The sequence below is a fragment of the Podarcis liolepis genome (assembly GCF_965112155.1).
Source record: "Podarcis liolepis genome assembly, chromosome: 2".
Lineage (NCBI taxonomy): Eukaryota > Metazoa > Chordata > Lepidosauria > Squamata > Lacertidae > Podarcis > Podarcis liolepis.
Window position 1 is genome coordinate 21,407,259 of NC_139555.1, and position 27,918 is coordinate 21,435,176.

The window sequence follows — 27,918 nt, forward strand, 5'->3', positions numbered from 1 at the left end:
GGGAAAGAGCCGCGGATGGGGCCGGAAGCGCCGGCTCGCCGAGCTTCAGGAGAAGGAGGAAGCGGAAGTTGCGTCAGGACCGAGTTCCGGAAGGCCTCTCGCTCACGCTCGTGCACCACGCGCGCCTCAATTCTCGAGTCAGGTACTGCGGTTTTCACGGGCGGGAGTGTTTCTGAGCATGTATAAGTTCGCTAGTAGTGGCAGGAGAAAGAGAGGGAGGGAGGAGCTAGTTTGGGTTGTTCATGAAGGGTGCCGGCTGGGAGCGGCCGCCGAGACCACATAACACCGGTCTTGAAAGGCCTACAATGGCTCCCAGTACGTTTCCGAGCCCAATTCAAAGTGTTGGTGCTGACCTTTAAAGCCCTAAATGGCCTCGGCCCAATATACCTGAAGGAGCGTCTCCACCTCCATCGTTCTGCCCGGACACAGAGGTCCAGCACCGAGGCCCTTCTGGCGGTTCCCTCACTGCGAGAAGTGAGGTTACAGGGAACCAGGCAGAGGGCCTTCTGTGTAGTGGCGCCCGCCCTGTGGAACGCCCTCCCACCAGATGTCAAGGAAATAAACAACTATCTGACGTTTAGAAGACATCTGAAGGCAGCCCTGTTTAGGGAAGTTTTTAATGTTTGATGTTTTATCGTCTTTTTAATATTCTGTTCAGAGCTGCCCAGAGTGACTGGGGAAACCCAACCAGATGGGCAGGGTACAAATAATAAATTATTATTATTGTTATTATATTATTATACTCCCTGGGTGACCTTGGTCGTGTCCTGTCTCACATGGCAGAGGTGAGGATAACATGCGGTGGGTGGGGAATCCATCCTGAGCTTACTAGTGAAAGAGTGGGGTTGTTGGGGGGGAGGGTTGGACAGAATTGCCAGCTTTTCACACCCTATTTCTGACAGGTTTCTCTGCCTTCCAAAATATATAAAAACATAATAAAACATTAATCTTTAAAAAATTACCCTATACAAGGTTGCCTTTTGTTGTATAGTTGTATAGTTACTTATCCCTTGGCTTGGGGGTTGCATAACTCCATACATGGGTGTACCCAGGATTTGGGGGGGGGCAGAACCTCAGATTTGTATTACGGTTATTTTTATTGATTTTTACTGATGGGGGGCAGGGGGACAGCTACGTCCATGATTCCATACCCTCCCAAGATTTCTCCAATAGGGACGTCCTACATTACTCTCCAACATTTCTCAGATGAAAGTAAATAAGTAAAGCAAATAAAACATTTTAAATGTGTTGTAAAGTGAAATATACAAATGAGACACTAGATGGCGACAGTGAGCCATGCTAAATTCAATGTCTTTTTCAAAACCTTTGTTTAAAAAGCATTTTGTCCTTTTTTTTCTTTTCACGTTGGTAGCCTAGGACTGTTGTGGACGCCATGGCCAAAATCAAAGCCCGTGATTTACGAGGGAAGAAGAAGGAAGAGCTGTTGAAGCAGCTGGATGACCTCAAGGTGGAACTCTCTCAGCTGCGGGTGGCCAAGGTGACCGGTGGAGCAGCCTCCAAACTCTCAAAGATCTGGGTGGTACGCAAATCCATTGCCAGAGTGCTGACCGTCATTAACCAGACCCAGAAGGAAAACCTCAGGAAGTTCTACAAAGGCAAGAAATACAAGCCTCTCGACTTGCGGCCTAAGAAGACACGTGCCATGCGGCGCAGGCTAAACAAGCATGAAGAAGGTCTGAAGACCAAAAAGCAGCAGCGAAAAGAACGCCTGTACCCACCTCGGAAATACGCTGTGAAGGCATGAGCCCGAACTGCAGCATTCTGATCCTCTGAGCAGCATTTTCCTATTAAAGGTGTTTTGGCTGTTTTAAAAAAAATAAAAAAAGCATTTTCACAGCGTTTTTTTATATGTGTGTTGATTCCACCTATGTTATGTTTTGAATCGTGGTTGCAAATTTCATAGTGATAACTTTGTTCTCCCTTTTTTGAAAACTGCTTTAACTTTCCAGGTAGTGTGGCAACGACAGGGAATGGAGGGTTACCGTATTTTTTCCGTGTATAAGATGAGGTTTTCCCCCAAATTCTTAAAGTTTAAAATTGGGGGTAGTCTTATACTCTGAATGTTGCAATTAAATATATAAATAAATTGTAATTAATTTTTTTTTATTTATTTATACCCTGCCCATCTGGCTGGGTTTCCCCAGCCACTCTGGGCAGCTTCCAACAGAACACTAAAATACAATAACCTATTAAACATTAAAAGCTTCCCTAAACAGGGCTGCCTTCAGATGTCTTCTAAAAGTTTGATAGTTATTTTTCTCTTTGACATCTGGTGGAAGGGCGTTCCAAAGGGTGGGCGCCACTACCGAGAAGGCCCTCCGTCTGGTTCCCTGTAACTTGGCTTCTCGCAGGGAGGGAACCGCCAGAAGGCCCTCGACGCTGGACCTCAGTGTCCGGGCAGAACGATGGAGGTGGAAACGCTCCTTCAGGTATGTGCCATACATGCCGCCATACATTGTCTGGCAGGTGCAGCTCCTTGCAGGGGAGCGGCAGGGCGCATTGTGGGGCCTCCGGAGTCTGCCTCCCCCCCCCTCCCACTCAGGCACCCGACAGCTGGAGGGGAGGCAGCGCATGGGTGAGATGACTTCGATCCCCTCAGCCAACTGGAGTGGTTCACGGAGCCGGGCAGCTGAGCATGAACGAGGGCGTGTCCCCGGCGGCCAGGAACTGCAGAAGTCAAATTTTTCTGCTCCGCTCTCAAGCATCCAGGGGAGCGAACTGCATTCTGCCCCTTGGGCGTATGCAGGCTCTGCGCTGCCTCTCCCCCCCCCCCCAAACTGTAGGGCAGCTGAGTAGGAGGGGGTAGGCAGACTCTCGAGGCCCTGCGGTGTGCCCACCCCTCCCCTGCAAGGAGCTCAGTGATGGCATCCAGGGCGGGCTTAGAGGAACAATCGTCATTACACAGCTTGCCTCACTGTTTGATGTTTAAAATATTTATTTCTTAATTTTGGGCTTAAAAAATTGGGGTCTTATACGTCTTATAGATGGAAAAATAAATGGTCACTTTTCAGTAGTGTTTACTAGTATGCTGTGCATCCACGCTGAACCACAGTTTGTTTTGATATGATGCATGAACTGTGTGCCACCTTTTTTTTATTATGCCCCTTTCCCTTATGGCTTTTTAAAAGTTAAAGGGACCCCTGACCATTAGGTCCAGTCATGGCCAACTCTGGGGTTGCGGCGCTCATCTCGCTTTATTGGCCAAGGGAGCCAGCCTACAGCTTCCGGGTCATGTGGCCAGCATGACTAAGCTGCTTCTGGCGAACTAGAGCAGCGCACAAAAACGCTGTTTACCTTCCCGCCGGAGCAGTACCTATTTATCTACTTGCACTCTGACGTACTCACGAACTGCTAGGTTGGCAGGAGCAGGGACCGAGCAATGGGAGCTCACCCTGTTGCGGGGATTCGAACCGCTGACCTTCTGATTGGCAAGTCCTAGGCTCTGTGGTTTAACCCACAGTGCCACCTGTGTCCCTCATGCCTTTTACAGCAGCACAGAAATTAGGCAGGTGAAACTTTTTCCAACATGCAAATGGACAAATGGTGTGGGAAAGCCTCACAATCTCAGTTTCCTTGTCAAGGCTCAGATACAGAGCAATGCATGCCTTTTCTGCATGTGTTAGAGTAGCTTGAGCAAACGAGTACATTGGAGTTCAGCAGGAGTCGCAGGAAGACCACCAAGCATGAGAGAGAGAGAGAGAAAGCACAGAACACAGAGGACTTCTCAGTATGTTGTTTATTGGCTGGTTGGAAGCAATACATGGCCCGTTTCACACAATGGCCACTTGTCATCAGATAACTGTACTACTCGGGAGATCTAGAAGCACCAGAAACAGAGGTCTACTGCAACCATTCATAAAGTCTCCATGTACCCTGTTTCTTCGTAGGAGTGTGGGAGACAAGGAATTGTCCCGTGGGGTTGATACTACATCATTATTCCTCAAGCTAGACATCAGTGAGGCAAGCCAAGTTGTAAGGGAAGGATGTTCTGGAAAGCCAGTTGTATGTGCACATGCTGGGAAAGAGCACAAAATAGTGGGATTACTGGGGAATTGGCATAAAATAGTGCAGGAGAAAGAGAGAGGCAGAGAGGAGCTTGTTTGGGTTGTTCATGAAGAGTGCCATTAGCATGGTGGAATTAGCACCATGAATTCTTACCAGGTCTGAGTAGGAATATGGGAAACAGGCAACATGGCTATCAAAGAGGGGGAAATCAGCACCAAAACCCAAAAAGGGGATCCCTGTTTTCAAATCCTATTATCAAAAAGGGATGATAAGGAAGAGATGCAAGCAAGGCTGAAATGGTTATCAAGCTGCAGAACTCAGTAATGTGACAGCAGCATCGTATAAGCGACTAATCCCAAAGAAATTCTTATAATACAGCCCAGCCCTATACCAAATTGGGTACATGCCAGACTCTGCATGGGATTGCAGGCTTTTAGGTCCGAAGGTCCTTTTGCTGTTTTCTCCAACTGAGAATTTTAAAACCAGAGCATATTTGCAAATGTTCCTGGATCGTCATGACTATTATAAAACTGGATCTAAAACAAAAGGAAAAAAATCCCTGATTGGTGTCCCAAAGGAGGGGGTTGTAGGGAGAAAATGGGTGTCACAGCTACTATAAATGAGTACTCTTCTTTATTTTGAACCTTCAGTGACAACTTCAGTCCTGAAATGTCTGATTTCTTGCAATCCAGAGTAAATAACGAAACACTTTTTGTCAGCTAGATGCTCACAAAACACTAAATGCCTCTGCCATAATTATTTGTTCTGAAAGGCAACAAATAGATTCAAGTGCTAGGACCCCTGTAGCAGGATGGACAGATACAATTGACAGGATCCAACCCAAAAAGCTGCTGTGGCCTCGCATTATACTGCCTTGGTGGTTGAGTCTGTTGCATTGCACCCCTCTAACAGCTAAGCCCAAAGTGCGTCATGAGAAGCCACATTTTCCTGTGTGTATTATTTTCAGAATAGCTGCCCAGACAAATGAATCATAAAAGTATTACTTTCAAGGTGGTAAGCATTTTATTCATGTGATAGAGTAACATTAAACTGAAGAGAGAGAAAAGCGGACAAGCATTTCTCTTCTTATCTCTGGTCCTAGTGCTGTGGGACTACAGCACTAAGATCAGCGATGAGCTTCTGCCTGCTGATTCAGCATCAACTTTGAGTCATATGACATCAGGTGATTGACAGGTGGGCAGTCCCACCCACCTGTCAAAATGGTCCACAGGGGGTGAGTCAGTTCTGGATTGGAGGGTATGAAATGTTAAGGGAAAACGAGAGAAAGAAGGGGGAAAGATCAGGTGACAGAGAGCTGAAGTGGAAAGACAGGATGTCAAAGAAATCTGAGGATGTGTACAGCTGTGAAAAAGCTGGATTTAAGGGAAGAAAAGTTGAGAAGCCACTGTTCTCCAGTAGAAGAACCGTTCAGGTCATTATATATCATGTTTCGATGGGGTTAGTACAGGGGCATATGCAGGAAAAAATAATGGAGGGAGTAAAACAGTCAAAGGTGGATCACACTACTTTGTCAGCCAAAACAGGAAGGAAAAAAGTGCACATTTTGCCTAATATCTCTCATATTAAAAATTTGCTCTTTTTAGAAAGAAAGAAAGAAAGAAAGAAAGAAAGAAAGAAAGAAAGAAAGAAAGAAAGAAAGAAAAGCTGGGAATCAGACTTATTGTTCAGGGTGGCGGCAATTCCCCTTTGCTCCATTCCCACAGACACCCACAGGTTAGCATTACCTAATCAAAACTTATTCATGTCACGGAATTGTGATGGATGGATGTGTGTGTTTTCCCCTCATTTATTAGATATTACAGGCATACCTTGGTTGACGAATGCCTTGCAACTCGAACGTTTTGGCTCCCGAACGCCACAAACCCGGAAGTGAGTGTTCCTGTTTGTGAACGTTCTTTGGAACCTGAACGCCCGATGCAGCTTCCGATTGGCTGCAGGAGCTTCCTGCAGCCAATCGGAAGCCACGCCTTGGTTTCCAAACATCAAATGGACTTCCAGAATGGATTCTGTTTTACTTCCAAGGTACGACTAGTTATTTTAACCATGTTAGCTCAGATTGTACTAGAAAGCCATGCCCAGGTGTTTCCCTGTGTTCCAAGGACTCTCTGCTCAGCTGGCTTCTTCACGCCTATAGGACTAACCTGTATGCGATACAGATGATGAGGAAGTCCAGCTGTGTTCTTGCCTGATAAGACCAGAACCATCCCTTGTGGAAGTTGCAGAAAGTGCAGGCAGGGGTAAGACGGGGGTTGCACAAGAAGATAAGAAAGGAAGCAAAGGAGAGCAAGACTCTGTGGGAAGCCATCCTAGGGGATTGCTGTTGTAGCTATGGCCTGCCTAATGCTGTTGGACTACAACTCCCACAATCCTTTGCCCTGCTGGATGGGGCTGAAAAAGTCAAATGGCTGGGGGTGGCGGGAGGACGCAAATCAGCCCGTAAGAAGTTCAGCCTTTGAAAAGTTGTCTTTCTCAAGGACCACATTTTGTCTGATTGGAGAAAATTAATTTAATTTAACCCTATGGATTGCCTCCAAAGAAGAGGCAAGGAAATATCGCTTTAAGGCTTTGGGATTTACTTCTGAGTAAACAGTTAGAGGATTGCCTGTTAAGTTTGTCACTAGGACCCTTATGATAAACGAAACCCCATAAAAGCCAGGGTGGGGGGAAAGCTTTTTTAAAGAGCCTACTGCAAAATTTGATTTCTTTTTTTAAAAAATGTAATTCCGTTTTCTAGCTTGGGTACACTTCTGAAGATTTGGGGGACAAAATAATGATAAATAGAATTTGTATAGTGCTTTCAGATGCTCTAAGCATATCACGTGAATTAGCTCATTGTAATTCTTGACTTAGAAGGCTGCTGTAAGAATTCCAATGAGATAATTCACGTGATGTGCTTAGTCAGTAGCATTATCTGCCCATACTGCAGATGGGGAGGGAAAACACTGAGGCTTAGAGAGAACAACTTTGCCTAAGGCTACCTAGCGAGTTCATGGCAGAGGTGGGATTTGAACCTGGGACTGCTCTATTAACATAGCTCACTTTCTTAGCCAATATGCTACACCAGCTCACACTTACATTCTTGATTAAGGAGATTCTCATTCGTGAGAATCCCTGAAAGCGGCGGTTTTGGTCTCAGTGGCCGGTACGCAGAATCAATATCAAGGCCAACATGGGTGGGCAGTAAACAACGGACTGCGACCAAACATTTGGTCCTCTTTGGTGTTTCTAGGCTGACTTGACTTGCCAGATGTGAAAAGCTTACCAGCTGCAAAGCCATGAATAGCAGGCACCCCCAAACTCGGCCCTCCAGCTGTTTTGGGACTACAACTCCCATCATCCCTAGTTAATAGGACCAGTGGTCAGGGATGATGGGAGTTGTAGTCCCAAAACAGCTAGAGGGCCGAGTTTGGGGGTGCCTGCTCTACGGACTTGATCTCTCAATCGCCACCAAGGTTAGGCTCTACACACAACTGGCAGATCTGTGCCAGCCTAGCCTGGGCTTTCATGGATTAACGCCCAACGCCCTGTAGAAAGGCAACACTCCTCTTCTTTCACGACAACACTGGCTGGAACGGGCAAGGCGAGAGACTGCGTGGTTAAGAGAGGTAGGAGGCAGCTGGAAGAGGAAAGCAGGGATGGAGAAACTCCCCGCTCTCCAGCCCATGTGTGGTTATTGCTGGGGTCGCAACCAGGCTGCCCCCCAGGAAGGCTAGAAGTGCACATTGAAGGAGCAGGGCTGGCTGGGGAAGCCTGGTACAGTGGGGGAAGGCGGTCGGAGGTCAGAGGTATCATTCACCATCATCATAAATAAGGCCAGTGCGGCTTTGGGGGGGGGAGGTCTGCTGCTGGGACGTCTGCACATTGGATAGCTGAGTGCCCGTCTCCATGGCATTGGGGGTGGGGGGAAGGAGGGAGGAGGTGCCTGGGGCTCCCCAAATCACTTCTCTATCTCAGCTCTCTGCTCTTTCCTCGATTCAGTCACCACCTGCAGGAGACAAAATGCAAAAAAACGATAGAAAACAGGTCAGAGCCGAGAGGGAAAGGCAAGACCGTCTGATAGGTATATTGCTGAGCGTAGAATAGGCGACGCTCACAGGATCATAGACAGGGCATGCCACAGTTCCTTGCAAGGAACACACCTGAGTGCTACATTTGGGATAGGGTTCATTTTGTTGTTGTTTAAACCAACAACAGAAAAGTTTCTAGCCCTTAAGATGGTCAGCCATGGTTTGAGCAGTTGTGAGTTAAAAGCTGGAGGGAGGAGGCTGGGTGGGATTTCTTGGCATTAGTGGGGAGACTTCAGTCTCTTGTATACCGCTCTGCCTCTCCCCGTGGCTGATGTAAACAGAAAAAAGTTTATGCTAATATATGTAAATTTGCACTACTTGCATGATTTATACAGCAGGAGGTGTCAACATGCCACTGTACCTCTATGGCTGCTCGTGCTTTCTGTGTCGCCACCCCAAATCCATGTTTCTGTCTCCCACCCCAAATTCACAACACACAAGAGAAGGGGTGCCAACTTGAATAAAATATTGTGGGGGGGCCAGGTAAGCCCCACCCCACACAATCGATCACATGACGTGGCACACACACACCATTTAATTGAGAATGCCCATCAACTTTGTGGGGTATCAGCCCCCTCAAATATTTTACTGTGGAGCTCAAGGCCCCTAGGAGTTGGCTCCTATGCATGAGAAACTGTTTGCATTTCCTGCAGAGTTCATTTTTGCACTGCCTCATCTGCACCTACACTGAAGCTATTGTGCCACACCCTGCACAGTCATTTTGTGTCGTGTTGTGCCCTCGCCACATTCATTTCAGAACTGGCACCTGCAGCACTTCCTCAGAATTCCAGTTGTGTCCACTTCTCCCCACCCCACCCAAAAAAAAAGCTTGGAGATCCCTGTTACACAGAGACCAGAACTTAGAGTACCTTGTTGAATTTCTTCCCCTCCAAACACACACACACACACACACACATACACAACCCTGGCCAGAGGGCAATTCAGCCTCAGCTCCACACAGCTACAAGTTGGGTGGTCATATAACACCTCCCACATGTGGAGCCACACAATCTTGACCAGCCAAACTGACTCCATAATAATTGTCTGGAGCAAATAGCATTGGGTTTCCTACTGAAGAAAGGTCCAAACTGCGTGAGAGGATTGAGCCTCCTGAGCTGCAGTAAACCCGCAAAGAAGAAGAAGAAGAAGAGGAGGAGGAGGAGATAAAACATCAAACATAAAAAAACCTTCCCTAAACAGGGCTGCCTTCAGGTGTCTTCTAAAAGTCAGAGAGTTGTTTATTTCCTTGAAATCTGATGGGAGGGTTTCCACAGGGCGGGTGCTACTACCGAGAAGGCCCTCTGCCTGGTTCCCTGTAACCTCACTTCTTGCAGGGAGGGAACCGCCAGAAGGCCCTCAGAGCTGGACCTTAGTGTCCAGGCTGAATGATGGAGGTGGAGACACTCCTTCAGGTATACAGGGCTGAGGCCGTTTAAGGCTTTAAAGGTCACCACCAGCAGTCCTCTCTATAGAGAATTTCTCCTGCTTAAGGCTACATCCTCCTCCTCAATTTGGGAGAAAAAAAGGTAAAGAACTCGCCTCTCCATCCCGGGTCTCAATGGTTTTGATCAGCACTGTCTTCCTAGAGTGGCTCTCCACCGTTGGCTCTGGCTCTGAAACTACAAGGGAGGGGGGCATTCAGGAGAGAGGGCATGGCAGCTTCAATACAATACGTATCTCCCCCTGCACCACCAGCACCCCCCCACACCCCAAAAAATACTCCAGGCCAATCTGGGTGAAATCAGAAGGGGTTGGAAGGAGGGAGGAGAGAGGTGTGATTTCTTCCTGCCACTTCCCAAGGAAAAACAGCAATAAAAGCTAAGCTCAGGTGTCGTCTGTGGTGGGTGAGGAAGATGATGTTAGAATTCCTGCTCCATGATTGCAGTCATGGGATTTTTGTCTATCACATGACAGTATATGTTTTGACTCCACAGAGTGGGAAGTGACGGAGACAGGATGTTTGTGTCACTGTGTTCTGTGAAGTGGGACTATTGTCCTTTGTTCTTTTCCTCTTTGCTGTCTGATGCTAGAGAGAGAGGAAGCCATGTTGCAGTGCTCCGTGTGTGTTTATATGTAAATAGATTAGCCAAAATGCTGAGTTGCTGAGGTCTGTTACGCATGATGCACAAACTCTGCTGATCCCTAAGTGTGCCGGTATCTGTTGGCATCAGTCGCTGTGATGTTTGGGCTGAAGAAAGCTTTTGAAGCTCCTGAACGATTGGCCAGGAGGGAGAGAACATGCCAGCTGGGCATGTGTCTCTACCAGGGTCCTACTCGAGTGTAGGCAGAGCTCCTGACAGATCCAGGGTAGATTCTTGCAATCAGTTGGTGTGCTCCCAGAAATGTCAACCATAAATCCATCTTTGGGTGAGGTGGAGCTCAACAGCTGGAAAGGGGTGTAAGTCAGAGCAATGAACATGGTCTCTTCCAAAAGTCAATGTTTGTATGCGGCAGTGTGCGTAAGCACATATGATGCATTTTTTATGCATCCAAAATATGGCGCTCACCTGTCGTTTTGAAGCCGAAGGAGGCCATGGACTGAACCGGCACTGCAATCCTGCAGGGAACAAGCCACAGTGAGCTCTACAATGAAGTCCCCCAGGAAGGACTTGGCTGGTTCAGAGAGATGCTGAAAAAGCTTCTTGGAAATGTTAAGATAAATTCAACAGTGTTAACGAGTCTCATTGGATGTAATACAGTGGTACCTTGGTTCTTGAATGTAATCCGTTCTGGAAGCCTGTCCCGAAACATTCAAAAGCAAAGGCGCGGCTTCCAATTGGCGCAGGTACCCCAGAAACAATAGCCGACAGCCACACCGTACGTTCGGCTTCCAAAAAAATGTTCAAAAACTGGAACACTTACTTCCGGGTTGTCAGCATCCGGGAGCTGATTTGTTCATCAACTAAGCCGTTCAAGAACCAAGGTTCCACCGTAATGGAATACTGAATGGTTTAGTTTATGTAAAATATGCAGGGATTTATGATATGCAAAATGAGCCATGGAAAGAGAAAAAGGGAAGTCACTGACATTTCAAGGTTGTTTAAATGAATATTCTAAAGCAGGCTTCCTCAACCTCGGCCCTCCAGATGTTTTGAGACTGCAATTCCCATCATCCCTGACCACTGGCCTGCTAGCTAGGGATCATGGGAGTTGTAGGCCAAAAACATCTGGAGGGCCAAGGTTGAGGAAGCCTGTTCTAAAGTGTAAAACAGAAAATTTAAAGAAAATTATATATAAATAAAACGTCTCTCTGGGGCATAATATGTGGTGCCTTCTTCCCGATCAGGAATTGATGTTTGTACCAGCTTTGTTTTGGAGAAATCCTTGGCATGCGTGGAAGTTTGTGCACTATTAAATGATATCCTGCAGTGTGGAAACTAACGGGTGGACAACAAAAAGGGATTCTGCAAACACTTATGGCGACAGAGAGGCTTATACTGCAAGGCTGGAAGGACAAATACTCACCCACTCCTGCAGTCCACTACTACTCAGTGGCCTGAAGATCTCACTGCCCTTTCTACATTTAAAACGCATGGCTTAAAATACAGACGTCTCCCCACTTGTGCAAGTGGGGAATTACCATATTTTTCGCTCCATAAGGCGCACCTGACCATAAGGTGCACCTACTTTTTTGGGGGGGGGGATTCAAGGAAAAATATATGCGGCTCTTGGGGGCTTTTGCAGGAGGTGGGGGAAGTGAGAGAGCCTCACTCTATCCCTTCCCCCACCTCCCGCAAAAGCCAGGGTTAGCCGTGCGAAGCCTCCCCAGGGCAGCAGGATGAAGGCTCCCTGCTGCCCTGTAGAGGCTCCACGGGCTACCCCAGAACTGCTCAGGAGCTTTTTGGGGCTGGTGGGGGAAGCCCGGGTCCCCCCCCCCCCAGCTCCAGGAACCACACATTCGCTCCATAAGACGCACAAACATTTCCCCTTAGATTTTAAGATTTTAAAATCTTAAAAGATTTTAAGATTCCCCTTAGATTTTGAGTGCGTCTTATGGAGTGAAAATTACGGTGCCCTGTTCGCCCCTGCCCCACCCCATTCTGCCCCTGTTCCACCCCATTGGGGCATCGAAAATGGTGCACATCTCGAGATGGCAAAACTGACTGGAAAACTCAGAAATCAAGAGGACAATAACTTTATAAACGAATGGGGAAAACATATAAGTTATTTAAGAGACCACTGCAAGCAGATGGAAACATTGGCAGGGTTTTGATCGCACTTGTAGTGTCATGATTACCATGCACAATATGGTTTGATAAAAAAAAATGCTGGAGTATAGAAAAATATGCAGTAATAAATGTTTAAAATGGGACTCCATGGAGGGGGAGGGAGTCCTGAGATTCAGAGGAATCGCCACATATGGATATGTATTTTTATTATTGGCATATAACTTTGTACTTGTAAAACCAAATAAAAATGGTATCAAAAAAGAAGAAAGAAAATGGTGCGCATCTCAGTGGGAGCATGTGTGATGATTGGGGAGTTGCCCTCATATGGTATGGTTATTTAAATCTTGGCATTTAAATTAGAAATCATGTGGTGTTCCTGTTGTTGATGACAGCTGGCAATGTTTTTTCTCTCTCTTTTTCTCTCATCTCTTTCTTTCTGTCATATTTACAAAAATAAAACATAAAGACCTTGAGAAACCAAAACCAATGAGCTCCTTTAAAATCGCTCTCCTCCTCTGATCCTGCAAAGGCAGAGATGGACCCACCATGAGATGGGCTGAACCATGCAAAGAGCTATAGGGGGGTCCTCACCTGCTCTCCTCCCCCTCCAGCAGCTTGCGGTAGGTGGCAATCTCAATGTCGAGGGCCATCTTGACGTTCAGCAGGTCCTGATACTCCCGCAAGTGCCGTGCCATCTCTTCCTTCATGTGTTGAATCTCCTGCTCTAGCCGGGCCACCGTGTCCTGGTACGAGCCCATCTCCACCCCGTATTGGTCCTCCAGGTCTCGCATCTGCCTCAGCAAAGCTTCGTTCTGGGGAGGAAAACACAAGTGGGGCTTACAATGGGGGATTCAGGGAAGCAGGTCTCAGAGACACCTTACCCAGAAGCCACACCCACTCCCAAATCCTGCTCCTAATTCTCAACCGAGTGAGAACAGGCAAGGCTGTGGACTCGGAGCTTCCCAGGCCTTGGAAACAGGGCGCAAGGCTGGCAAGGGCTGAAAATAGTTGTCCTCTTTTTTCCCAGCTGCAAAAATGGACACAGTCACAGAATCTGGAGCATAGGAATCCCACAATTATTATTATTATTATTATTATTATTATTATTATTATTATTATTATTATTATTTACAGTTGCACCTTGGTTTTCAAACAGCTTAGTTCACGAACAACTCAGAACTCGAATGTCACAACTCCGGAAGTAGGTGTTCCAGTTTGAGAACTTTGCCTCAGAAGCCGAATGTCTGACGCGGCTTCCAAAGCTTCTGATTGGCTGCAGGACGCTCCTGCAGCCAATTGGAAACCACGCCTTGGTTTCGGAACATTTCAGAAGTTGAACGGACTTCCGGACCGCATTCTGTTCAAAAACCAAGGTACAACTGTATTGTGTTTATTTACCGCCCTATACCCACAGGTCTCACGGTAGTTCACAGAAAAGATCACAACATATATAATCAGAATACAGTGGTACCTCGGGTTAAGTACTTAATTCGTTCCGGAGGTCCGTTCTTAACCTGAAACTGTTCTTAACCTGAAGCACCACTTTAGCTCATGGGGCCTCCTGCTGCTGCTGTGCCACAGGAACACAATTTCTGTTCTCATCCTGAAGCAAAGTTCTTAACCCGAGGTACTATTTCTGGGTTAGCGGAGTCTGTAACCTGAAGCGTCTGTAACCTGAAGCGTATGTAACCCGAGGTACCACTGTAAAAACAACAACCCAATAACACATACACACAAACCCCAGAAAAGAACCACATTTTAAAAGGGTATAGGATGTATACATACACAATCACACTGCAAAATGTTGCACTGGGCAGAGAGAAATCGGAAGCTCCAATTACTTCTGTGCTCAATTACACAGCATATATCATTTTTCAACCTTTATGGCTTTGAAGCTAAACTTGAAAATATATGATGGGAATGATATCTAGTGAAATCCCCTGTGAACTCGCAAAGGCCAGAAGAGGACACTAATGGCATCATTTGCTCAGGTTGCAGCCTTGAATCCTCACCCAAGAATACAAAACATTTCGCAAAGATGGGAAGCTGCTCAGCTGCCACCTCCCAAGGAACAGGAAAAGGGGGCTGAGGACAGGAAGGACGTCCTACTGACCGTTCCTTTGAGTCCATCCACTTCACAGGTGAGGCTCTGGATCTGGCGCCGGGATTCGTTCATCTCCTGCTTGGCCTGGCGAAGCGCTTCATGGTTCCGGTTGGCTGCGTCCGACAGGTCAGCAAACTGCAAGCAGTTGGGGGAGTCAGTGGAGAGAAGGGAAAAGACCCGCCCCCAAGACCATCTCCTAGTCTATCTATCAGGGGATCTGGAAACCAAGCCATATGAGGAGCGGTTGAAGGAGATGGATATCTTTAGCCTGGAAAAGAGGAGACTGAGAAGAGATAGGATAGCCATCTTCAAATATCTGAAGGGCTGTCACATGGGAGAGGAAACAGGCTTGTTGTCTCCTGCTCAGGAGGGCAGGACTTGAACCAATGACTTCAAGTTACAGTCAAACCTCGGTTTTCGAACGTCTCATCTGCCGAACATTTCAGAAGCCAAACGCCAAAACCCGGAATGCTTCCATTTTTGAACGTGCCTCAGAAGTCAAACAGCTTCCGAGGCGTGTTTTTCAATTTTCCTCACTGAACTTGCTGACAGCCCTTTGATCCTTGGTTTTCGAACGTTTCAGAAGTCGAACAGACTTCCGAAATGGATTACATTCGAAAACCGAGGTTCCACTGTACAAGAAAGTAGATTCCAACTAAACATAACGGAAAACTTTCTGATAGTAAGAGCAGTTCAACAAAGGAACGGTCTCCCTCAGAAAGTTGTGGACTCTCCTTCCTTGGAGGTTTCTAAGCAGAGGTTGGGTGGCCATTTGTCATGGGTGCTTTAGCTGAGATTCCTGCACCGCAGGGGGCTGGACTTAGATGATCCTCAGGGTCCCTTCCAATTCCTAGCAATAACAAACTGTTTGTGTGTGTGTGTTTTGAAATGGCACTATAGTCATAGCCGGCCGGCCCAGACTGTACTCCAAGGAAAGGGGAGCCTATGGAGTCTTCAGATGTCAATGGACTCAAGCTCCCATCCTTCCCAGCCAGGACAGGCTCTTCATCGATATGTAGCCCACCCTCCCGCCTGTCAAGGCTTCAGGGAATCCTATCCCTCCCACGGTGGGTTGCCAAGAAGCAGAAAAACAATGAGTTCTTACCAAGTACTTTATTCAATATTCACAGAGAGAAATGAAGGAATGCAGGAATGTGTCCAGGGCAGCTGTTTACCAGCTCCATCTGGTACGCAGGCTGAGACCCTACCTGCTCATAGACAGTCTTGCCAGAGTGGCGCATGCTCTGGTTATCTCCCGCTTGGACTACTGTAATGTGCTCTACGTGGGGCTACCTTTGAAGGTGACCTGGAAACTACAACTAATCCAGAATGCAGCAGCTAGACTGGTGACTGGGAGAGGCCGCTGAGACCACATAACACCGGTCTTGAAAGACCTACATTGGCTCCCAGTACGTTTCCGAGCACAATTCAAAGTGTTGGTGCTGACCTTTAAAGCCCTAAATGGCCTCAGTCCAGTATATCTGAAGGAGCGTCTCCACCCCCATCATTCTACCCGGACACTGAGGTCCAGCTCTAAGGGCCTTCTGGCGGTTCCCTCACTGCGAGAAGCCAAGTTACAGGGAACCAGGCAGAGGGCCTTCTCGGTAGTGGTGCCTTCCCTGTAGAACGCCCTCCCACCAGATGTCAAAGAGAATAACAACTACCAGACTTTTAGAAGACATCTGAAGGCAGCACTGTTTAGGGAAGCTTTTAATGTTTGATGTATTACAGTATTTTAATATTTTTTTGGAAGCTGCCCAGAGTGGCTGGAGAAGCCCAGACAGATGGGCAGGGTATAAATAAATTATTATTATTATTGTTGTTGTTGTTGTTGTTATCTCTTAGATAATGGTGTTGCTCCAAGTAAAGTCCCACCCCCTCAGTCCCTCCTTGTGATGGCCTGGGAATCCGATTCAGAGGCTGAACCGGAGGAACCCCAGCCTGTACAAGAGTCCCCGCCTCCAGGGTCGGCTGAGCTGGGGCGGGGCCTTGGATCTGAAGCGCCTGCACCTGTGCCGGATCCTCAGGAGCAGGCACCAGGTGGTTCCACTCTGGCTCCGGAGGTGATTGAGGACACAGTGCCTACAGGTGCGCCTCTCCCAGCCCTGCCAGAGGAAGGTGAGTCTCCCCCTGGGTCCAGTAACTCCCCAGCCTCTCCTGAACTGCAGAGGCTTAGGGCAGAGAGGCGGAGGGAACTGGTTTCTCCCAGGAGGAGTGCTCGCCTTAAGGCCGGGAGAGGCGGGTCTCCTGGGGGCCGGGGCCGCCCCTGGCCTCAGAGAAGATAAAGGCCAGTCAGCCTGGTCCCAGGTTGTGGGAGCAACGTCGTTGAGTACCTGCTCCTGCTCCTGCCCGGACCCAGACCTGACCTTCCAGTCTTCCTGTCCCTGCCCGGCTTCCTGCTTCGGACCTCGCCTCGCTCCTTGTGAACTGTTTCCAGGCTAGTGACCCAGGACTGGACTTTGACTACGACAACAGTAACCTTCCCCCCCCCCCCCGGACTAGCACACTCCTATTCTACGTCACCCCTGCGCCGGCTGATTTTTGCTTTCTGCCTCTGAGCTTTCTGTTCTGCTACTCTCACAGCATGCCTGGTCCTGGGAGGGGGGGGTGGGTCAGGAATGCTTTCGAGAGACACTGAGTCTGTTAACTGCCTCTCCCCCGGTACTTCTCCTTCATGCCACTCCCCCAATATTCCCCAGCTTCTCCCCTCTGCAGCCTCTGAACTGTGCCCTTCTGCAAACCGCTGTTCTAAATCTATACTGTCCTCCTCTTCCCAGGAAGGTACAGAGGGGGAGCAGCTCCCAACATTCCTCCGCAGTCCAGCCCCTGACACCACCCCTGTGGCTGCACCCAGTTTAGGTACCTTGGATTTGTACCACTCCTCGGCCTCCTGCAGGTTCTTGACCGCGATGCTCTCATACTGGGTGCGGATGTCCCGCAGGGCGGCTGTCAGGTCTGGCTTGGCCTGTTCCACCTCCACTTGCACCTGCTGCTGGCTGTGCATGCTCACCTGCATGTCGTTCAGCTCCTGCATGCGCCAAGACATCGATGGGGAAAAAGATAGAAAGATGCAAAGGAACACAGACACGACAAATCACACGCAGAGAGATTGTAAGAGGAGATACTACAAAGAGAGCGAGCACAAATGCAGAGGAGCACAGCCACAAGGAGATGCAGGCCCATTATACGTAGCCTCCCTAACGTGAGACTACGTGGCAGAGAAAGTATGCTTCTCTGTTTTTGTCTCATTTATATACCACTTTTGGGCCCCCAAAGTGGTGAATAGCATTAATACATATCATGAAAGAAAGATAAAGCGGAAATGTGATACGTACGCTAGATTGAGCAAAACAATCTTTTTAAAAGAGCACGGAAATTTGGTCAAGAATAGCAGTTAGGCAACAGGATCTGGCTATTAATCTATAGGTGTGGCACATCAGAGGCGGGAGAAATCTGCCATTCGATTTTGCTTCTTTTCTTTTCTTTTTTGCATAAGGAAAGGACTAATCAGAACTACCTTGTTTTCTTCTTACACTGCCTGTAAGATGTTAGGCAGTCCTAAGCTTTCCCCCAAATCATTGGGGGAGTTCAGGGGTAAGAGGGGATGCTGAGAATGGCTGGAGAAAAGCAACAATTTATTCTCTGTGTCTCTGTCTCTCTCTCTCTCTCTCTCTCTCTCTCTCTCTGTGTGTGTGTGTGTGTGTGTGTGTGTGTGTGTGTCTTTCTCTCTGTCTCACTGAGGATTACCAAACTTTGGCACTGTTTTATTCCATCTGCTGGAATAGCTTCATGTGCGTTTGCATGAAGATTTGGGGAGAAAGCGTGCTTGTATGTGGCATAATACTGGAGGAAAAAACAGATGAGGAGGTGACTTACTGGTATAGAGGAAATGTGTGGACTGACTTGATTCAAACAGGAATTTATTTGGCCAATGAGCCTATGGAAAACTGATTTGGGGTAATGTTCCTACTATAAGATATATGTTATGGTATTCTTATGTTATGGTATTCTTAGGTGGCACAAAATCTGTGCGTGGAATAAAATACTTTGAGATTGGTGAATACGCTATGTGCGTACCCTATACCATGCCCCACAACATTTCCAGGGGGTGGGGCATCAGTCTTGTCTTTGTTTTTCTTCCACTTTTTATTTTATTGGCTTGTTAACAAAAAAAGTGAAAACATAACAAAAAGAAAGAAAACAAAAGAATCCAAAATTTAAAGCATAAAGTATCATAGCCTTGAATGACAGGTGGACACATTAGTACAAAATTCCCATATATGGCACAGTTACACATTCAAGAGTGGGGCCATGGGTGCAACTATATCTTTGTTATTCACTAGTAGACAAAAAAGAAGCAGCAGCAAGTGACCATCTGCTGCATGCAAGGGTTTCTCAGCTGCATCAGTCCTGCAAATCTACATATCTGAAGGAGCGTCTCCACCCCCCATCGTTCAGCCTGGATGCTGAGGTCCAGCACCAAGGGCCTTCTGGCGGTTCCCTCACTGCAAGAAGCAAAGCTACAGGGAACCAGGCAGAGGGCCTTCTCGGTAGTGGCACCCGCCCTGTGGAACGCCCTCCCACCAGATGTCAAGGAAATAAAGAACTATCAGACTTTTAGAAGACATCTGAAGGCAGCCCTGTTTAGGGAAGTTTTTAAAGTTTGATGTTTTAAATATTCTGTTGGGAGTGGCCCAGAGTGGCTGGGGAAACCCTGCCAGATGGGTGGGGGTATAAGTAATAAATTATTATTATTATTATTATTATTATTATTTATTATTATTTATTATTATTATTATTATTATTATTATTATTTATTATTATTAATAATAATAATAACCCTGGATACAAGCTATCCTGCTCACGCACCCAAGGGTGGGGCTGGGGAAGCAACTGCACTTCTGCTGTTTACCACCAGATGGAGCACAAGCAAAATGGCTTCTGCAAGAACCTCAGGACATCAGAAATGTTAAAGGACTCTAAATGGGATCCCCATGAAGCCCATGCGCAAAATCTTCCCCTACCCCATGCCCACTTCTGCTGCTTCTCCTGCAGCCCCTTGCCTGTCTCCCAAGGCTGCCACCATCTTCAGGAGCAAGCCATGAGTTTGGGATAAAACATAATTCCTGTTGCGAGGCATGTACAGATAAGGTTTGAGCCCAGTCTTCTGCCCTCAGGGGAAGCAGCAGCTGCTGCCGTTAGTACAAATGGCACACCTGTCCAGTTGTATATGGTTCAGCTGCTCTCTCAAATGCCTCTATGTAAGCCAGTCAATGAACTAGTTGTAGTAAGGTTGAAGCTTACTGGGAAATGATATATAATGAATTGAAAAGGCTGTTTAAATTAACATTTGTAAAAAAAACCAAAAAACCCAGAAGCTTTTCTCTTACGAATTATAGGGACAGAACAACCTAAATTGTATAGAAATTTATTTATGTATGGGACTACAGCAGCAAGAATGTTACTTGCCCAAAAGTGCAAAGAAGCAGAAGTCCCAGCAAAGGAAGAATGGATACAAAAACCTATGGAATATGCAGAAATGGCAAAACTCACCAGAAGAAGAAATCAAGATAACAAACTTTTCATAATAGAATGGAAATGGTTTATTTAATATTTACAGATAAATTGTAAACAGATAAAAATATTAGCGGGATTAATGTCATAACCTGCAGTTTTATAAGAGTATTTATCTATAGTAGATAAAGAAACGAGTAAGTTAAATGAATTTGGAGATGCAGAAGATAGAAAAAAAATGAATTCAAGGAATCGCAGAAAGAGGGGAAGTCAAATTTTGAAATGTCAAATTGATTGGAAAACTGTTGAAATGTATAAATTTGAAAATACAAATAAAAAACTAAAAGAGAGAGAAAAAAAAGGAAGTTTCAAATCTGCCCTCCACTCAAAGGCCACCCCCGTTATTTCTCCTACCTCTTCATGTAGTTTCTTGAGGAATTCAATTTCATCCATGAGGGATTCAATCTTGCGCTCCAGCTCCAGGCGCGAGAGAGTGGCATCGTCCACATCCTACCAAGCCAGGGAGGAGAAACGAGCCATGATCAGAACCGCAGCAAGCCCCTTTCCATTTTAACGTGAAATACATATGGGTCAGAGAAGGATCAGGGAAAGCAAACAAGGTAATCCCAGCCTCATCCGCCAGGCTGCGATGGTGGGCTGAGGGGGAGAGAACAGGGTGCCTCAGTTCAGCACCGCGGACAGCAGCCACAGCTGCCCAAAGCTGCTTTCAAGAACTTGGCTTCTGCCTTTCCTGTTCAAGGACTCTTCACCCATGTATGAGTGCAGGAGCTAATACGTGCGGCAGTTTGCAAACAGCAGAGTGTGCTGGGACCCTACAGTTACTCAAGGGTAAATGGGCTAGCCTGCCCCGCCTAGAGCCCCACTTACCTTGCGGAACAAAACCAGGTTCCCTTCAGCATCTTCGCGCTTGTGCATCTCCTCATCCAGCCTGTAGAGGACAAAGAACAGCCAAGAGCTAATAATAGGGATAACTCCATAGTTTGTCATCTTCCCCCGGGTGACACTCCCCACTTTGGTCACACTTCTGCTCTGCTGCATAAATTCCCGGCGTCCTTTTCCTTATTCCAGAAGCAGTCTATTTTTTATTCCTCCCTACACTCTGGACAGCATCTTAAAAAGCAGAGACATCACCTTGCCAACAAAGGTCCGTATACTTAAAGCTATGGTTTCCCCACTAGTGATGTGTGGAAGTGAGAGCTGGACCATAAAGAAGGCTGATCGCTGAAGAAGTGATGCTTTTGAATTACGGTGCTGGAGGAGACTCTTGAGAGTCCCATGGACTGGAAGAAGATCAAACCTCTCCATTCTTAAGGAAATCAGCCCTGAGTGCTCACTGGAAGGACAGGTCCCAAAGCTGAGGCTCCAATACTTTGGCCACCTCATGAAAAGAGAAGACTCCCTGGAAAAGACCCTGATGTTGGGAAAGATGGGGGGACCAAGGAGAAGGGGACGACAGAGGATGAGATGGTTGGACAGTGTTCTCGAAGCTACCAGCATGAGTTTGACCAAACTGTGGGAGGCAGTGGAAGACAGGAGTGCCTGGCGTGCTCTGGTCCATGGGGTCACGAAAAGTCGGACACAACTAAACGACTAAACAACAACAACAACACGCTCTGGACTCTGCTTTTATGGGCCAAGCAGGATGCAAGAACCAGTCAAATGAGCTGCACCCAGGAGATCCTGCTTCTACCCCCCCCCCTTGCTGCCATCCGCCACACCCCTACATTGCAAGAACACAACGCCAAACAGACTTCTCCAGCCCCCTGACATCGGTCAACCCTGCGCTGGTCATACCCACAGGGCTTACCTAAAGCAGATAGCCAGTGCAGGGGAAGTAGGGAAAAGTCACTGAGAAGTATCAGGAATAGGGAACATTCGGTTTGAGGTGGAGATGGAGATCAAGTGAAATTGAGACCGTTCCAGAAATGCTTTGCATTGGCATCTAAAGCTTTTGTCCATTCCACATTTATTCAAGTTGCATTCTCCATTCTCCTCCTTGGGAAGGGATGGTTTTTCAAGACACAGACGGATGCTGTCATTTGGCCACACCCTTCCCCAGTGATGTATTCTCCACTCCACCCCGCAACACCAACGCCACCATCTCCCATAGTCCCTGAGCTGACGCAGAAGACAGATGGCACTATTAGGGCAGGGAGACTGGAGAACATGGCAAAACCCACGTCACTCTGCATAGCTGAAGGGGACCACGCCCCACCTCTCTCCCAGGCTTCAGCTCCTTGCGCATGCCTTATCCACCCCCTTCTCTTCTTCCCAAATAGCCCAGCCCCACCCTGCCCCATCTGCCACAGCGTGAGCAATGCCAGGATGCAGAAATTCAAACCCCACCCCACGGCGCCATGGGGAATGCAGTCTCGAGGATGTCGCTTTGCTTGCTTTTTCTTTTCAGCACAGCAATGATGTGTGCATGGAAGCTGCAATGCCCTGTGAGGAACCCCTCTCGTGTGTGCAGCATGGGACCCCATGTGCACCACATGCCCCCTTTTAAGGAGGCTGCCGCTACCCCACCCAAACTGGCTACCCACCTCATGCAATTCCTTGACAGCTCACATGGATTCCCCCTGTCCTCATCGTACTGCCACCTGGAATAGAGCGCTCCCTGGCTAAGGGCGTTATTGCTGTGGCGGAAGCTCCCTTGCCACACCCCACTGCTCCCCCTCTACCAAGTACTAGAAATAGCCATCTCCTTGCACCCTGCCCCATCCAGACATCTCATGGATGACACAAAGCAGCAGAAGTTCATCTCCTCCCTGCCACTCTCCACCATCGCCTTCCTGTTTTCAGGTACCATATACCCACGGTCCCACACTGCATGTAGTCGCTCTTCTTCGCTCCTGCATCCCTTACTTTATTGCCCTTTGTCAATAATAATAATAATAATAATTTATCTATACCCCATCCATCTGGCTGGGTTTCCCCAGCCACTCTGGACGGCTCACAACAGAATATTAAAAACACGATAAAACATCAAACTTTAAAAACTTCCCTGAACAGGGTTGCCTTCAGATGTCTTCTAAAAGTCAGGTAGTTGTTTATTTCCTTAACATCTGACAGGAGGGCGTTCTACAGGGCGGGTGCCACCACTGAGAAGGCCCTCTGCCTGGTTCCCTGTAACCTCACTTCTCACAGTTAGGGAAACGGCAGAAGGCCCTCAGAGCTGGACCTCAGTGTCCGGGCAGAACGATGGGGGTGGAGACGCTCCTTCAGGTAAACTGGGATGAGATCAGCACCAATTGTGCTAGGAAACGTACTGGGAGCCAATGTAGGTCTTTCAGGACTGATATTATATGGTCTCAATGGCCACTCCCAGTCACCAGTCTAGCTGCCGCATCCTCCTGCCATGTTGGACTCATCCCATTAGTGGAGAATTATTCCCCACCACACCCTTCCCACCCCGCTGACACATCTCAAGGACTAGTCTTACTTATTTGCTGTCCTAGAATCCCTACATCTCCCAAGACATCTTTTTATTGTTGCTGTTTGCTTGTTTTTTTAATCTATCCCTCCACACAGTTCTGGATGGAACAGTTTCCAATCAACCATCTTTCCATAATCTCCATCGGGAGGCGGAACCAAAACGAAGAGATTCTAGCAAACTTTTCCACTGTGCAGAATTCCTGGCTTGCAACTCTCCCTTCTGCAAGTCATCAAAGTTCAAATTCAATGCCTCCAAGTCCCAGACCTACACCGTCAGTGCAGCAAAATCCTAACACACTTACTCAAAAGCAAGTCCCAGGATGTCCAGTTCCCAGTGCGCATAGGATTCCATGCACAAGCCTAAACATGTATTTTCAGAAGGAAGTCCTATTGAATTCAGCAGAGCTTACTTGCAGGCAAGTGGGGTTATGATTGCATCCTTAATTGTCTTGTCCCAGACTCTTATGCAGCAGTGGGTATACAGCCCAGGAACACTGGATCCCAGGTTTACCGGGGTGCAACTTTAATCCCTCTTTTAGGATTGAGAATAAGTTCCCAGAACAATCCATCACATTCCCCCATCACTGCCTGAGGCTAATGAAATGAAATGAAATTAAATAAGAAAAGCTGTCTGATTGCAGGGCAGTGATTCATCATTTGTAATGCATGCAGTTGGAATATAATGAATGGATTAGAGAAAGAATTGTATAGATTTAGTTGGTTCCCATTTGTTTATCAATCATATTAGGAACCTAGGAAGCTGGCCATTGGTCCATCGAGTGCAGTACTGCCTGCACCAACAAGAAGAGACCCTACAGGGTCTCAGACCCTGGGTCTTCCCTGGAGATGCAGGAGAATGAACCTGGGACCTTCTACATTCAAAGCAACTGCTCTACAGCTGATGCACAGACCTTCCCCACAAGGTGTTATATAATGCCGTTTCCCATTTTTGCTGCTTTGCTTTTGAGCTGGAAACTAAGGAAAAAATGTCTGGATCCCAGAAAGGCCCACTGCTACAGTCATGCCACCCCTCAGGACTTTGGGGTGCAGAAGGACACTTACAGAATGAGCAGGAGTGTCCCCCAAATGCAACAGAGCTGGCCAGCCACATTTTGAAGCAAATTAAGTATAATGTGTATTCCCACCCAAAGAGCCCCCTATGGCTGGGCAGTTAAGTCCACAGTCTAAAACCATCACTTTCTGAACCTTCCTTACTTAACCCACATATCCACTAGGCTGCATTGATGGACTCTGCTGCGTTGGAGGCAGAAGAGGGGTGGCTATTATTTCAGGCCGAGTCCCTAACTCTGCCCTTTTTGCAAAGAGGACCTGGAATTGTGCCTCTCTGGCGCTGCCACCAATTAAATGTCTTGCTATCTTCGGAGGGAGAAGTGCCATCAGAGTGCGACCCTACCTCGGAAACCCTCTTCCCTATTCCCAAGCAGAGAGAGTTCGCAGAGATTTCTGAATATTCAGGGAGTGGGGAAATGGACTCTGCACGAGCTCAGAGGCAACCATCTTCATCTGCTCCAAATGATGCGTTTGGGGGTGGGGCTGACTCCAACTGAGCACTGTCTTGTCTTTTGCTTCATCTTTCTCAGGACCCTCCCACCACCCAAAGGAGAACCCAGGAATCCGGGGGGCGCCTGCCGCGATTAACCCCTCCCGCCCCGCCCCAGCCACTTATAACAGCACACAAGGCTGAAGTTCCGTTTTCCGCACAGGATGTGGCCCGGCTTGCCCCCTCCATCTTCCGAGGAGGACCCCGGCGTCCTGGCACGCCCCCGCCCCCACCCCGGCGCCTCACCTCTGCTTGAGGGCGGCCAGATCCTCGGCCATGTTGTCCCTCTCGACCTGCAGGCGGTCGCGATCCTTGCCCAGCGCGTCCACCTGCCTGCGCAGCTCGCGGAGCTCGTCTTGGAAGAGGTCGGCGGCGCGCGTGGGCTCCTTGGAGCGCGCGTGGCCCAGCTCGGCCAGCAGCGCCGCGTTCTGCGTCTCCAGGTAGCGCACTTTCTCGATGAAGCTGGCGAAGCGGTCGTTGAGCTCCTGCAGCTCCTGCTTCTCGTTGCTCCGCGTGGCCAGGAACTCCTGGTTCAGCGCCTCGGCTACCGAGAAGTCCAGCTTCTCGGCCGCCCCGTAGGAGTAGCGCGGAGCCGGCGCGCTGGAGGATCGGAAGGTCACCGCGCCACCGCCGCCACTGGCCCGGTAGGAGCGCATGGATGCCGCCGTCGAGGGAGTGCTCAGCAGCCGCGTGGCCGAAGAGGACGAGGCCAGGCGGGACGAGGAGTACGACAGCGGGGACAGCATGGGCGGCGGCCCGAAAGTGCGGCGGTACGAGGTGGCGCGTATGGCGCCGGAGTGGTGATGGTGGCTCATGGCGCAGCGGCTGGGCCTGGAGAGAGATGGAGGAGAAGGAGAAGAGGCGGCGTCGAGGCTGGGACGGAGCCGCGAAGTTCTCGACGGGGGAAGAAGGCGCCGCCTTCGGAGATGCCGCTTTATAGGCCCCCAAGTCGCGAACTGGAGGGGGGAGGAGGGCAGCAGCAGCAGCAGGAGGAGGCTCCTCCTCTCTTGGATGCGGCCCAGAGCCCCGCATTGCAGCCCCGTCGTCTGGGAAAGGGAACCACCCCGCCCAGGCTGCTCTGCAAAGATGCTCTGGCGGGCAGGAGGGGAGGGTGAGTGGGATCCCAGGCGCCCTGCTCGGTCCTGTCCGGTCCACCGCCCTCCATGTCATAGTGCCAACACCCTGGGGTGCCTGAGCACCCACAAAATTCCCCGTGGATGGGCCGGAACACCCACCAATTTCGGTGCCAGGGCCATGCACGCTGCATGGCACCCACGGTCGCGGTGCCAAGCTGGCACGCCTGCTCCAGGTTGCTGGAGAGACAGAGCATCGCACTGCAGCCCCCCCCCACCTCCTCCCTCCTATGCACGTTTCTGTAGAAGTAAATCCCCTCGATTATCCGCAGCAGACCTGACACCCAGATCCTTGCAGAGCCAGGCAGAGGCCTGGGCCAGGTAGATAATGTGCCCCCCCTTTATAAATAAGTAAGTATATAAATAATTTTCACAAAATTTATGCTGGCAAATAATTTTATTTCAAGGCTTGAACCGTATCTGCATACAAAGATAAAATGGAAAATACAGTGGTACCTCGGATTAAGTACTTAATTCGTTCAGGAGGTCCGTTCTTAACCTGAAACTGTTCTTAACTTGAAGCACCACTTTAGCTAATGGGGCCTTGTGCTGCCGCGCCGCCGGAGCACGATTTCTGTTCTCATCCTGAAGCAAAGTTCTTAACCTGAAGCACTATTTCTGGGTTAGCAGAGTATGTAACCTGAAGCGTATGTAACCCGAGGTACCACTGTATAGATATACAATAGTCTGGGCCTGCTGACACCGGACTGGGACATCAGGGCCAGGCAAGAATGGGGAAGTCCATCGTTCGCAGTTGGGGTCTCTCTCTACCCAGGGTGGGGGAAGTGCCTGCGTGGGGGGAGCTAGGGCACAGGGCGGTGGATCACCAATTCTCCCTCTAGATCTGTCAGCAAAAATGGAATGGGTTGGTTAAATATGTCAGGGCAGTGGTTCCCAATTAGTTAAATCCTGTTTTTCAAAAGCCAACCCATGGACCCGCTGCTTTTGAAATATTTTGATTCCTTTGTGGTGGTTTTTGTTCTGTGAATGGTGCCACAGACCGCCGCCCCCCCCCCCCCCCGTGGGTGGGTCACGTGGACCCCCTGGGGTCCGTGGACCACCAATGGGAAACCATTCTGTGTTAGGAGAGGAAGCAAGAAGGCACGTAAACTAATTGAGATGGGGGAGCCACCATTGCGTGGCAGAAAAGAGGCATTAAAATTCAGCAGGGTACTTTATTATTATTATCGGCTGCCAAGCAGGAAGAGTTTTCTGTGGCTCCCTGAAACATAGGCTCGTAGAATTGTAGAGTTGGAAGGGACTCCAGGGGTCATCTAGTCCAACCCCCTGCGATGCAGGAATCTCAGCTAAAGCATCCATGACAGATGGCCAGAGCAGGGTGACATTTTGGCAATGCAGTGGTACCTCGGGATGCGAACAGGATCCATTCCGAGCCCTGATTGCATCCTGAAGCGAACGCAACCCGCGTCTGTGCGTGCACAGGTCGTGTTTCGTGGCTTCCGCATATGCGTATGATGTCATTTTGACCATCTGCACATGTGCGCGTGGCGAAACCCGGAAGTAACGCGCTCCGTTACTTCCAGGTTGCCGCGGAGCACAACCCAAAAATACTTAACTGGAAGCACATTTATCCCGAGGTATGACTGTATTTGGGACGCAGGTGGCACTGTGGGTTAAACCACAGAGCCTAGGACTTGCCGATCAGAAGGTCGGCGGTTTGAATACCTGCGACGGGGTGAGCTCCCGTTGCTCGGTCCCTGCTCCTGCCAACCTAGCAGTTCCAAAGCACGTCAGAGTGCAAGTAGATAAATAGGTAGCGCTCCGGTGGGAAGGTAAACGGCGTTTCCATGCGCTGCTCTGGTTCGCCAGAAGCGGCTTAGTCATACTGGCCACATGACCTGGAAGC

The 27,918-nt window shown here is 48.6% G+C and overlaps 2 protein-coding genes across 2 annotated transcripts; one reads left to right on the forward strand and one right to left on the reverse strand.

The window, feature by feature from the left end:
• The first annotated feature begins 10 nt into the window (after positions 1 to 10).
• Positions 11 to 1,862, forward strand: LOC310700639 (large ribosomal subunit protein uL29-like). Its single transcript, XM_083490616.1, has 2 exons — positions 11 to 142; positions 1,373 to 1,862. The coding sequence occupies exon 2, from the start codon at positions 1,394 to 1,396 to the stop codon at positions 1,763 to 1,765; it is 372 nt and encodes a 123-aa protein (XP_083346742.1). The 5' UTR covers positions 11 to 142; positions 1,373 to 1,393; the 3' UTR covers positions 1,766 to 1,862.
• Positions 1,863 to 3,742: 1,880 nt separating this feature from the next.
• Positions 3,743 to 26,703, reverse strand: PRPH (peripherin). Its single transcript, XM_083490200.1, has 9 exons — positions 25,165 to 26,703; positions 20,790 to 20,850; positions 20,316 to 20,411; positions 17,251 to 17,415; positions 14,397 to 14,522; positions 12,875 to 13,095; positions 10,622 to 10,671; positions 9,654 to 9,733; positions 3,743 to 8,032 (listed from the first exon to the last, which is right to left on the reverse strand). The coding sequence occupies exons 1-9, from the start codon at positions 25,731 to 25,733 to the stop codon at positions 7,985 to 7,987; spliced, it is 1,416 nt and encodes a 471-aa protein (XP_083346326.1). The 5' UTR covers positions 25,734 to 26,703; the 3' UTR covers positions 3,743 to 7,984.
• Between the last annotated feature and the right edge of the window lie 1,215 nt (positions 26,704 to 27,918).